Source organism: Thunnus maccoyii, chromosome 22, assembly GCF_910596095.1.
Source record: "Thunnus maccoyii chromosome 22, fThuMac1.1, whole genome shotgun sequence".
Classification (NCBI taxonomy): Eukaryota; Metazoa; Chordata; class Actinopteri; order Scombriformes; family Scombridae; genus Thunnus; species Thunnus maccoyii.
Window position 1 is genome coordinate 22934372 of NC_056554.1, and position 14249 is coordinate 22948620.

At 38.0% G+C, this 14249-nt stretch overlaps 1 protein-coding gene across 1 annotated transcript; it reads right to left on the reverse strand.

The window, feature by feature from the left end:
- Positions 1 to 1801: 1801 nt before the first annotated feature.
- LOC121889629 (cytochrome P450 4B1-like) lies at positions 1802 to 11997 on the reverse strand. Its single transcript, XM_042401740.1, has 12 exons — positions 11741 to 11997; positions 11111 to 11255; positions 10924 to 10968; positions 10704 to 10831; positions 10371 to 10495; positions 10079 to 10233; positions 9803 to 9909; positions 7579 to 7769; positions 7350 to 7483; positions 6662 to 6726; positions 6109 to 6191; positions 1802 to 3613 (listed from the first exon to the last, which is right to left on the reverse strand). Exons 1-12 carry the CDS (start codon positions 11930 to 11932, stop codon positions 3436 to 3438), a joined length of 1548 nt encoding a protein of 515 aa, XP_042257674.1. The 5' UTR covers positions 11933 to 11997; the 3' UTR covers positions 1802 to 3435.
- Between the last annotated feature and the right edge of the window lie 2252 nt (positions 11998 to 14249).

The window sequence follows — 14249 nt, forward strand, 5'->3', positions numbered from 1 at the left end:
GTGCCTTTGAGCAGGGCACCCACAGTATCCCTCAATATAGTTGTATCCGTTATATTTTTTACATTCTCATATTGTTCTGTCATTTTAATGAGTATTGATTCCACAATATAAGATTTTGTTATATCATGAGCATTAAGCTACCTCTTGCACTTTAAATCAATTAGTTAGTGTTACCTCTTGTCATGCTGGTGTGACACTGACTAAAAATCTCAAAGCATTAAATATAAGTACATTTGAGTTTGTTTCATATGGTACATTCTTTTTGGGGATGTCATATTTTTATTGTTCCCTTTATTACAAGGACATTTGTCAAATTTTACATTCTTTAAAAATTGATTTAAATAACACCATTGTTAGGTGAATTAAGTGGGTAAAAATGACCAAATAAATCACATTTTTAAATGATTGCTGTGCTGTGACTTTAATCTCTGTCTGCTGTGTGATTATAATCTGACCTCATGTTGTTGAAAGCAGCTGAACACATAAGCTTTTTAAACTGTTCAGTTATAAAGGTAAAGTTCAAGCCACCATGATCATGTTTTGCTGCTGCAGCTTGATTCAGCAGTAGGTTTAGCTTGTGGAGGCTAATGACAGCTAACCTCAGAGACAGATTGCTGACTCAACCACGAATGCAAGATGCATCTGGAGAAAAGTGTGTAAGAACCTGCGTGGCCTTAAAATACATCTGGCCAGGATGCAGTGCAGGGAGCAGGAGAATGTATGTGCGCCCATGAAAAATTTGCCAAATCTTCTCTGCCAATTTTTGGCAGAGTTTATCCAGGCCAGCCAAGGCTCCCAGCATCTTAGGATGTAACATAATGTATTACAAGGGTTTGTGACTGTGTCATGTAGCACTTATTTTCTTGATGTTGCTGTTGTTTCTCCAGCTATGAGAGAGGTCCTGTAGCATCAATGCATGGTATTGCCTTTATCTTCATCCTAAAGTGACTAATAGTTCAGGGGTATTTCACCATGTGCCATTGATGGCTGGGAGTACGTTGGTTTTCATTACAACCAAAGACAACAAAAGTTGTACTTGACTCTGCAAACAGATAATAAAATATGTAACGTTATCCTGCCAACGCTATCTCGCTATCAATAATGCCTACCGTTTGAATAAAATAACGTAAGTTTTGTTAAGCATGACGTTGCTAATGTTAGCAAAACAATAAAACATTCATAACTGCTATCTTACTTGTGAGCTATAACCTATAGTATTATAGACTAAATAATTAAATAACATCTTCACCTCATCGCTTGACTTGTTAGAAATGCTCGAACTTGTTGTGGACGATGACATCTTCAGCAAATAGCTTCTTGTCCTTGAAGGCCACCGTAGTTTCTGGAATCTCTCCAAAGTCTTAGGGAGGGGAGGGGTGAGCGGCGGAGTGCTTCAATCTAGAACCTCACCGTTAGATGCCGCTAAATACCACACATATTACACACTGGACCTTTAACCCCAAACATGTCCAAAATCTGCATATAGCATCCCGTGAAAGTGTTGCTGCAAGCTTCAAGTTACTATATATCATTACATTCTTTTGTGGATAAAAGCCATTTGTCCTGTCCAAACATTATGTTGATCACATTTGTCCTTTGACTTTTTCCAGTATAATTGATGGTTTATTGCCCATTTTCCCAGCACCAGTACACTGTAAATACAAGGATTTTACAGTTTTCTGTGTTTGGCAATTGATTGGACTGCTGTAACGTAGTAACAGAATATAGTGGAATGGATTCTAGTTCAGTAATATACCAGTTTTCCTGCAAAATAAAATTTTAGTTAAAACAGAAACAGGTATGGATTTAGGATGTTTTAATGGTTATGTAGCATGTTAACATCTTTCACATGCAACAGAGTACAGTGCAGCTTATATATTACATTGTTAATATTTTTTTTGCCCTGAACTGACTTGACATAGGAACTGTGTCTTTGTGCACAGTAGAAGGAAAAACATAGTTAGCCGTGTAAAACGTAACAAACTGGTGGAACTTTACAGTGTATTCCAAGTTTAAAGGTCTTACTTTCATAATGTGATGTTCTGTATTTCCCTTTTTTAAAGTATTTTAGGGCATTTTTGCTTTTTATTTAAAGGACAACAGAGGAAATGAAAGGAGAGAGATAGCAAATGACATACAACAAAGAGAACCGGACGTTGCGGTCACAGCGTATGGTATGCATCTTAAACACAAGGCCACCACACTCTTCTGTATTTCCTTTTGTAACAGGTTGTGGAAATGTATCTATCTTAGTGTAAACCAATGCACTAGTAGTTATGGTAAAAACGCAGGATGACCTCATTGTTTGAACTTTTTTTTATCCTCTGATACAGCATAAGGCCACCACTGAAGATTCCCTGTTTTCCAGGAAGTTGTCATTTCATGGGATCTTTAAAGTAGCAAAAGTTCAGATATCACAAGATGAGGTGTTTCATTTTTACAAACTGTGCTGATGACTTTTTGTGCTTGTGGGCATGTGGATTTTGTAATCATATGACTGTAAATAAAAAATGAATTACTGAATTACTTTTGACTCATAACTCTACCGTGTTTTCAGCTGTGATTAAATGTTGCACTTTGGTTTTGATATGAACTTCCTGTATTCCAAATTTATACCTAATGAAAAGTAATCTCAGTGAAAGCACTTTGATGGCTTATTTGCAGACAGTATTGCGGCATAGGCATAATTATTGAGAGCATATTGTATTACATACTACCTAAGACTTTATTCTAGGGTTAAACATAAACGTCTCGAGGACTTTAGACCTGGTTCAAATGAGTTCATGTGGCACAGATGAATCACTTTGACAGATCAGACGTCAATCATTACAGCGGCATTACACTCTTAATGTTTAGCTACTGTTTATAGAAATTAATTAACAAAAAATGCAGGCTAAATGTCAAATGTGCTGACCTATACCTTTTGTTGTGGCTCAGCTATTAACCACTACTAGAAGTGAGAGCCACAAGAACAAGAAGTATCAAGACACTTTTGTACTGCAAGACTTAGTATGCAAAGCTAGCAGAGACGAAGGTGAAGATTTGAAGACTTTCATTATCACAACTAATCCTTTATTTTCATGTATATTTGTGTACATGTTCCTCTATTACAAAATATGTTATCTTAGATAATGCATTTACAAACAAAGACAGGAAAATGTTATCTAAACTTGTCATATTTATTATAAACTAATTTGGTGTAAATATCCATCCACAATACAGGTCGTATTCCTATTTCACAAAGAAAGTGCGAAAAATGTATGATAAAAACATTGTTGTGTTAAAATAAAATTGCTTCTTTTTTCAGCGAATAATCTCCCACAAAAACTTATTTTACTACATTCACATTACCAAAATACTGCACTTCATCATCATCTGTTAGACTCTATGTCAGTGCACAGACTTACTAAATTATACGGCTTCCAGTACTTCCCTTTACATTTGAGGGTCTACAGGTATGATCTTGATGTAGATGCCGTTGAGTGAGCGAAGCACCAGTCTAGGAATTATCTTGGGTTTCCTTGTGGGGTCCTCTATCAGTTGATATCTCTTCAGTGTCAGCGCTATCACCACTTTCATCTCATTCATGGCAAAGTTCTGACCAATGCAGTTCCTGAAGAGGAAAACATAAAACATAATACCAATATGACAATAAATTAAATGCTTTTGAGCAATAACATAAGAGGACAGTAACATGTCATTAGAGTGAGACACGCAGCGGATGGACCAAAGATGTTCATCATTTTCACTCGGAGGCAAAAAAATAAGGGTTGTTTTGAGATCAAAGACACCAACTGTCAGTAACAACATGATCAGAATTGCACTTGCACACATCCTTTTTTGCATGAAGAGGAGGTGAACAAAATAACAGAAACAAATTAAAGCTGCAAGCAGCGATGATCGGGCCCTCGCGTCCTTGCGTACGTCGGGGTGCAGCGCTGGTGAAGGGCTTCTGTCAGGGGCATGTAGATGTCCCCAGACCTGGGCTGTTTTCAGACAGTGCAAGAGGAGATAAGCTGGGAGTCTTATCAAACATGTACAGTTTGATGTAGCCCTTTAGCATTTACACTAAAGTTATAGCAATTTCGTCTGTCATGGCGAAACATCAGAACTCAACGCCACGCCATGGCCACACGCTTCAACGATAGCTAAATCTTTTGATAACTTTTGATCATACACTAGTGTAGATGACACACACTGATCTTGAAGGTGTTACGATGAATTCTGTAGGAGGAGTTCGTTAAAATACAAGGTACGCGAAATGGCCAAAAAAACGAGAAAAATTACCACTTTTTCAAGATGGCGACTTCCTGTAGGACTTACAATATGGCTCCAAGAGGCTTTTTTGTGCGTCTTGACATGATAAATAAGCCTTGTGAATTTCATTTTTCTATGTTAATCTGGAAGGTGGGGCTACAATTTTGAAATTTTCAAAGGGGCGCTGTTGAGCCATATTGTCACGTCTATGCAAATGACCTATCCAGGATTTTAACAGGTGTCACTCCAGACACGTGTGCCAAGTTTCGTGACTGTAGACCCATCCCTTGTCCCTAAAAAACAGCATCGTATTTCATGGCGAAGGATGTGTCACCATGGCAATGGTGTTTGATTATGGGTCATGACCTGCTAAATGTAGCATCTCCAAGGTCTTACATCTTAGCTGAGTCAATTTCAGGTTCATCAGCCAAATTGCCTAGGAGTAATACAACAAAGAATGAGGCATGTTACTTCCTGTTGCCAGTAGGTGGCGCTATGATTCAGATCCAGTATTGACACATGGATGTGTTCAGGGTGGGACTCTTTTCAAGCAAAAAAGGTTTGGATCTCTTAGGATCATGTATGCCGGAGTTATGGCTGTTCAATTTTCATGGCAAAGGATCGAAATTCACCCCCCGGCCACGCCCCCTTCGCAATGTCGAAAACTCACCGTTTTCGACAACTTTTCATCTCCAAGGTCTGTAGATGATACTGACTGAATTTGAAGTTGCTGAGGTCAAATCTCTAGGAGTTTGTTAAAGTATGTGGACTGGAAATGACCAAATCCACGTCAAAATTGCAACTTTGATCCAAAATGGCCAACTTCGTGTTGGACTTCGGGTATGTGTCCAAGAGACTTTTTGGTCATGATACATAAGCATACCGAATTTTGTTCTTCTACGACAATCTGTATTGAGGGGCTCAATTTTCCAAATTTTCTAGGGGGCGCCGTTGAGCCATTTTGCCCCGCAAATTTTCACCACTTTTGATGTGTGTGCAAAGTTTAACAACTTTTCGTGCACGTTTAGGCCCTCAAAAACGCATTTGTTTCGGAAGAAAAATAATAATAATAATAGAGAAAAATTCCTTGAGTTACAATAAGGCCTTCACACTGTCAGTGCTCGGGCCCTAATGAAACGTGTGAAAAAAGAAGCTCAAAGCGTAGTTTTTTAAAGACTTTTTCTTTGTCACATGAGCAACTGGTGAACAAGCAATACGCTTCACCAAATTGGTATTTCCTGCACAGCTGTAGTATTGTATAGTGTTTCTTATATGTTGTCCATAAACCGCAACACACTCTGTTTTTTTTTTTTACTATTCAACTTTATAGAAAATCATTAGAGGTAATTTTATTACACAGATCCATCTTAGTCTTAATGTGTTTGCATAGTAGCATGAATGTCAACTACAAGACTGAACATATTAACAAGCTGATTCAAGACACAATCACCATTTTTAACTGACTAAAACTTGCTTACTAAAATCCTAAATCCAATATAAGGTCTGGTTCTGATGTAAGTTGAATATTAGAAAAAAACAAACAAACAAACAAAAAAAAACATACACACTAAAACTCAAAAGTATTCACTGTAAAGACTCATATAATGTATATTAATAAGTGGATTGATCATGGGTTACACTGAGTTCACCCTATCTCTTCTTTACTCTAACCCCTCATAAAACCTAACGTTTTTTTTTTATTGTGTTGGTAAAAATGGGCTGCTGCTAGCTTACATGTCCACAAAGTGCAGACTTTTGTCAGATTAATAAGTATACAGCGAGTAACTGTAAACTGAGAACACCCCTGCTTTGCTCCGAGTGACAGTCACTCGGTGTCAGGTGTGGACATACCTTGGCCCAGCAGAGAACGGCACAAACGCATGTGGTGACCTTCTGAAAGAATTCTCTGGCAGGAAACGAAGTGGGTCAAAGACCTATGGTGACAAAAGATGGAAATAACAGTGTGGTGTTATTATCCTGCAGGTTTCTGTGTTGTAAAGCACCTAGACAATCAGAAAGTTTCTATATACTTCATTTGTCCAAGGAGAATTGAGTAAATCCATGCTCATTCAAGCACACACACACACATTATATATATATATATATATGTGTGTGTATATATATATATATGTGTGTGTATATATATATATATATATATATATATACATACACACACACACACCAATGGTGCCCAGTCTTATTAGAGACATAATTAATCGTCAACAATATCACTTCCATTATTTGACACATTTCATATTGATGCAGAACTCTGGTTTGTTATCCATTGTAATATTGTGTTGTTATGTCCACCATGTAGTGAGTGAACACTCATTTACCCAGAATGAAATCAGCACCCTGTAGTGACACGCTCCACTCTACCACCAGCTGATAAACCTTCACTTACATCAGGGTTTTCCCAGACATCTGCATTCCTGTGAATCCCATACATATTTGTTCCGACAATACAACCTAGGGAGAAAAAGAAAATAAGATTTTGATGTAGGCTTGTGCTAGTACTGTAGACTATGTTTGGTATACATAAAAAGTGAATGACTGCAAACAGACTTAAATACTGTATATTAGGTGGTGACTCTCATTATCACCCATACTGTATGATAAAGCTCTGGCTATCCCTTAACAAGCATCTGTACACTGGTGGATCAGTCATTACAAACTCATGCTGAGCAAATTTAGTTCAAACCCACATAAGTTAATTAAATTCAAACAGAGATCAGTTTTGTCAGTGCACATAAAGAATGTTTCCATTTGATGTTTTCATTTGACATATAAAGCATGATACCGACAGTGTGGAATAAGATGATTTGAACGAGCTTAAAGCTACTTGAGTGGAAACAAAGAGGAGGAAAATGCATGTTAAAGGGTTAATGTGTGCTGCAAGTTGTGCAAGGGCCAGAGGTCCATTATGGAAAAACAAAACCAATAGAAGATAGAAGTTAATATTTTTTCCTAGTAGGGTAAAAGTTATTATGTATGGAACACCGTCCTCTCTTATCTATATGAACTTTCCAAAAACATTAACTGTGACATCTTCACTTATTCCTTTTATAATTAGACAGAACTACACCACTGACCTTCCGGCAAAGTCCTTCCATCAAAAAAGGTCATGGGTTTGGTTGTTTTTCTGGACATTCCTGGCACAGGAGGGTAAAGACGCAGGGATTCTTTTATGCACATTGTGGTGTATGGAATTTGACTGAGATCCTCCCTGAAAAAGACAGACACAGTAAAGTGGAGGGCCTTAAAGTCACGCAAACCATCTGCTGACTTGCATATGGCAACGTTATCAATGTTTAAGCCAACCATTCCATAGTGTCCTTGCCATCCAGGGCTTGAATGATCTCCTCCCTGCATATCTTCTGGTGTTCTGGGTGGCAGGCTAGACAGTAGAGGATGAAGGAGATGCCACTGGCTGTGGTGTCATGGCCCTCAAACATGAATGTGTCCACTTCTGCTCGTATATCGTCATCTGAAAGACCCTGCTGCTTCTCATCCTGATGTTAAGATAAAAGACAAAAATAGAAAAATAAATGACAAATAAATGTATTATTTGTTACTACTGTGACTACTATTACTAATAGACTCTATTCATTCAACTATATTTGTTATATATTTAACTTCATTTGTGAGGCACTTTTTAAAATTTCCCTTTGGTATAAATAAAGTATTAATCTATCTATCTATCTGTTAAACCATAATAAAAGTATAACAATAAAATATACAATAAAGATACAGCAGTCTGGCTGGTGTTGAGTATTGGAGTCATGGAGGTAACACATGTCTGTCTATTCCCTCAGAGGGTGGAGTTAGCAGTGACAAGGGAAGTGGACGTCCCAAACTGGGATATAACAACACTGGACAAAACGGCAGCTGACAAGTCAACACCAAACACATGTTTGGATCGCGGCGAGAACATAAATTGAGTTGAGGATATAAGACAACAATTTGGTCCCTTGTCTGTGAAGCCGGCTGCCAGAAACCAGTCCTGCTTCCGTCAACTAAGAACCATGTCCAGAATTAAAACAATACTTAAACACAGTGACCTAGAAAAAGTCATTCACGCACTTATCTTTTCAAGACTAGACTACTGTAACTCCTTTTTGGCATAAACCAAAAGTCACTCTCTCACCTCCAACTAGTTCAGAATGCGGCAGCTTGGCTTCTTACTGGTTTTAACAGACAACATCACATCACCACAATCCTGGCTTTGAGATTTTACTGATCACTTTTAAAGCACATTTGGATCTGGCTCCACGCTACATAACAGATATGTTGACCCCATATGAGCAGCCTTAGATCCTCTGGTGGGGCCTTCTGGCTGTTTTGAAGTTGAGACTTAAATCTAAAGGTGACTGTGCTTTTGCCATCAGGGCCCCTCAGCTTTGGTACAACCTGCCTGAGGAGATAGACTTGCAGAATCAGTGACAGAATCAGTTCTTTTAAATCCCTTCTTAAAACCCATTTTTATAGACTTGCTTTTGTGTGATGTTGTCTTTTTATCGTCTTTTTGTCTTTCATCGTCTTTTGTCCTCTCTCTACTGTGTTTTTGGTGTCTTTTGTCTTGTCTTAACTTTATCCCAATTTTGTCTTGCTATTGTTTTGTTTTGGCCTTACTGTTTAGCTTTCTGTTTATTTATTGCTTTCTGTGTATATGCTTAATATTTGACCTGTTATGTTTACCCTGTTTAACAGACATTTTACAGAAACAGTTTTATCTTTTTGTGTCGTTGTTCAGTATGAAAACCTTAACATGCTTATATACAAAGTTGTGGCGATTTAGGCCCAACTCAGGAATGTTTACAGCAACCAGAAGCTTGCAGAAGGCCAACACTCTCCTTAGAACTGGAGTTTTTGCCTTCAAGCCGCTGCTCAAGAGTACCTTGTAAGAGGACAAAAACCTGAATGTTGCCTTTGTGTCAGTGGTCATTGATATGCTGAGCATCGGAAAGCTTATGCACAATGATATTTTGCAGCCCTCTCTGCTTGCTTTTGCCACTTGCATGTTATTTGCACTTTATGCTACCGAATCTCTAATATGATCTCAGGTTTTTCACATCATTGCACTTAATTCTTTATCTATCTCATTGTTTTTATTGTCTCTAGTCTAGTTTGTCATTTTCTATTACTCGACATTTTGAGTGGTTGTCCCTATTAGTTAGTGTGGTGTTTTAAACCCTGGCTGCACATCAAACTTTTACCCATTAGAGGACAATAACCAATTACCCTGACCTTTAAATGCTGTGTACCTTGTTGGCCGTATATTTGTTTGCTGTTTGTTTTGGACTGTCTGCTACTTTAGGGCTGTTTATGCTTTTAATGCTTTTTAAATAGTTATTCTCATTAATCATTTTAAAATTATTTTTTCTAAAGCTTTTTGTAACTTCTTGTTTTGATAGTTTATACATGTACAATTTACTCACTTAGAGGTTTGTATACCAGTTTGGTACCAGTGTCATTACATTGACCGAATATCAGAATGTGTAATTTTGTGAAATCAGTGGGTTGGAGTGGACATCACATAACATACTCTTGCAAAGAGAAGTATGTCCAGGAAGTCCAGGTTTCTCTTGGCCTGTATGCGGTCCAACTCCTTCTCTGCCTTTAGTGCTTCTTTTCTCTTTCTTATGACTTCCTCTTCAACAGACAAGATAATGGATGAGTATTTGCAGACTAACTCTTGAAATATAGCAATGTGTAAAATATCAACCATTTAAAGAGAAAGCTCAGTGTATGGGCACACTATATGGCAAATTGATCAAATCAAGCACTATTGACATTTTGGCAGTTGTTCAGATTGTTTTACCTGTATGACTGTGAGCCACCCTGCGTGCTTTCCTGTATCTGAAGCCATGTGGGCTGAGGTAGAAAATGAGGTCGTTGTGGTATGGAAATATCCTGAACCTCATATTAATCAGATTACTGAGCTCATACACTGCTGTGATATATGCATTTGTTCCACTGCAATGACAATGTAACATTTCGCCATTAAACATGACATTTCTTCCACTCACAATTAAGACAGAAGACACAGAAACTGCAAACATACAGTGAACATGAAATTGTGAATGGTGGGAAGAAGGTTTGCATAAACTAACCTCTCGGTTTGACAGTTGCTGTTGTAGCTGAATGCACATTTCAAAATGCTGTCCAGTGTCATGAGGCTCACGTGTTCAAACAATTCAAAGGAGTTGCTGGTGTTTGCATAACTTTCCCATTTGTCCTGGCAACAGTGAGAGAGCAGATGTGAGCTCTCTGCAGGAGATGCAAAAAACTCAACACAACACACTCATTAGCTCAGCCAACTCTGACACAAATATGTCATGTGGAAAGTATCAGCCTAAATATTTATATCACTACTTCACCATTTTATTTTGTATTTACCTATTATGAATTGTGATTTAAACACATATAAACTGTCATTTACATACCAACATAGTTTTAGCAGAATCTGACATCAGTTTTACGTAGGGTTTCAAAACATCATAATGGAAACCTGGGGTCAATAGCCTTCTATGGCGAAACCACTTCTGACCTTTTGACACCAATAAACCTTCCCCTGAAGACAGAAACAGACAGTGATTGTGCATAAGAAGCAACATCATAATAAGCCATGCAGATGTTGCAGGTGATAGGCAAAATATGTCTTACCAATCCAAGATTCAATAAACTTATACGCCACATCATCTTTTGGCTCTGTTTGGTAACAAACAAATAGAAAATAGCCTTATGTTGACTTTTGTAAAAATGAAACCCGGTGACATTTTATGAAGCACTGAATGTGTTACACTGATTTTAAGATGTGACAGTAAAGATAAAAACAATTGCTCAAACACACCTGTTGATGCCAGTACTGTTTTCACATAATCTGGATGGTGAATGCTGAGGAACCAAACTAATGGACCAAACTTCAGTGGGAAGGCATAAGGGTACTCCTGTCCCCATCTCACTAACATATCCAAGTCGGTCCCATCTTCTTTAAACTGAAAGGGAAATTACAACAGTGTCAGCTTGACTAAACCTATCAACCCTGCAGCCTGCATGCATGCTTTGTAACTAATTAATGGCATGGAGGAGCTGTTTGCTTAAATCGTGATGTTTACCAACTGCGAGTCTCTCAAGAGGGGCAGTGATTTAAAAGGAAAAAAAAAAAAGTAGCAAAACCACGACGTAAAAATAGTCATTTACAAGTCTTGCTATATTTTAAATCTTGTACGATTATTGCATGTTTTATTAGTCTACAGAGTAAGACTGTCAGGTGAATGTAGTGGAGTATAAACTAACTTCAATTTCATAAATGGAAATACTCAAGTATCTTAAAATTGCACTTGAACGAATTTACTTCAACTGCACGACAAAGCGCTCATATACTGTAGACTGCAGCTTAACAAACAGTAAGTATTGTGCGGACTATGTAACGGTTACACAAAGCGGTTGCTACGTTACCGAGTACTCATGCACGGCTTACCTCCAAAACATGTCCCAAAAGCCAGTGTCCCGGTGGTCCTGAAAAACGTTCAAAATGTCGAATCACATCCCTCCTTTTGCAAAACGCGATGATTAATTTGTAGACAACGGCGACAAGACAAAGTAGGGCAAACAAGTGATGCATGTGAGGCCAGCCCCACTGAAATGTCACGAGCGCTTCAGCTAACACCATTCTGATGCTGCCTGTGTCTCGCGGAGGAGAAACGACGGAAAACGTCGCACTAGATGATGAGCACTGAAGTACGAAGCAAACGCACAAATAAGTTAGCTGGGTATGACGTAATCATCGCTGGCACCCTGATGGGTGGAGAATCTGCACCGGGACTGCCTATCAAAATGATAACTTCAGGTGTTGACGGAAATATCAGATTTTTGACTTTACCAACGATCGTCCAACAAAAAGGTGGACGGCTATGTAGGACTGGGGAGGTTCAGAGTCAGAATCAGCTTTTTTGGCCAAGTATATTTACGCATACAAGGAATTTGACTCCGGTTTAGTGGCTCTCAATGTGCTTACACACAACTATAATCTTCAGAAAGATACACAACATAAACATATCACTATTATGTACAAGCAAGTGGGTGAAAAAATAGATAAATATAGAATCAACGAGTGGAAAACAACATACAATATCTATATACAGGTAAAACTGTTTCTGTAAACAGGATTCAAATAGTGCAAAGGAGTACTGAAATAAATTTTGAATGGTTAAAAAAGGTGGCTATGTTCAGTATATACAGCCTGCTCAAATATATAGTAATGAATGATATGTATATATATTATTGCAAGTTAGTATATCTTTCTTAATGATGACCAAGTTGCAAGGATGTGGAGTATGGAGTATGAAATCCTTACTAAAAACAGACTATGAAGAGCTATTCAATCATAATAATGTTTTTAGCCTTTTAGGATATATGTAATTAACAGTTTTTAACTAATAAAATAAAAATAAATAAGAAACATACAGCATATTTTAAAAAGTACAATTTATGTATTATCATATTCCATCAGCAGATATTTTAGGGGATTTTAAAGGTCCAGTGTGTAGTCTTTAGTAACATCTTAAAGAACAGACTTGGTAAAAATTGAATAGAAACGTATATCTTAATTAGTGTCTAATCAGCTGAAAATAATAATTGTTGTGTTTTCGTTACCTTAGAAATAAGCCCTTTATATCTAAATGGGAGCGGTTTTACAGTCCTCTGTTCTTCTTGATCTGACTGCAAAGGGCAGGGGTCCATGCCATTTGAGTATGTTTGTGTGTGTTCAGGTAAATGTCTGTGAATGTCTGTATGTCACTGGGGCATGGCATATTGTGGAGCATGTGTTGTGCCTTATGCTGGTTTGCCCAGTGATCAGTTCTTGGGTTGGTCATTCAAGTCCTGAAAGTCAAAATCCACACCTCATCTCTATGTGAGACTGGCTCTTAGAGGTGAGTTATGATAGCCAATGGTGGGGATCCAAATAGTACTATCAATTCACACTTGGTCTTTGCATCTTGCTGGCTCATGAAGCATCAAAGGTTTGAGTCAGTGGTCCGGTTTGGTGACCATGCAGGAAATGGGTGGGTTACTTATCTGATCCTTTCTGTTTGAAGGAGGTTGTTTAGATGGTCTGGTCAGTGAGGAGTTTGGGACCGTCACTTCTATATTATTATTATATGGCCAGCATTCCTGGGGCACTGAAGAAAGAGATGGTCTGTTGTTTGAGGCGTGTGCTGTCTGCCTTCGAAACATGCAGGGTCTTTACCCTACATTTCAAAAATAGAGCATTATCTAAACAGAGTATTGGGATCTTATTTGAAAATTTTCACAGATGGCTCAAGGGACCCAGAGTGTGGGAAAGCAGGGTTTGGGGTGTATGTGGCTCAGCTTGGACTTAAGATCAACAAGCATAAGAGTGCTTGTTGTAAACTAAAATAATGTGTTATAAGCATTCAAAATGCAGTGGATGGTGTAGACCTTGATTCCAGCCCTTAATTCTAACTCTTAAGCTTGTGTTACTTTGGACGCCATCTTATGGTGAGGAAATAGATTACACTCTACAATCAGTAGTCCTGTTGTGTTTGTACATCAAGAGGGCTTTCTGTAAACTGTATGCTTTAAAACAAAATGTTATGAACATCTACAGCACTGGAGTCAAGGTGGGTGGGGCATTCAAGTCTTTTACTCTGCAATGAGACGCACACCCAGTCAGTTCAGGAAGATTCATAGATGGATCAGCACAGCTTGCTCCCACCACAGCATGAAAATCCTACTCTGCTGTAGGCTGCTATGTTGGTTTGAAATATTTAACATTGTAGTATTTACATTATTTATATAATGTTCATAAAACAAACTTACAAATCAAATAAAATAAATGAAAATGACTATGTACCATTTACAATATCAATAACACTGTATGAGATCAATAACTACACAGTTATACCAAAACTAGAATGTATTTCTTAGAAAAGATGTGGGGTTTTTTTCCCCCCAAGGGAATAACT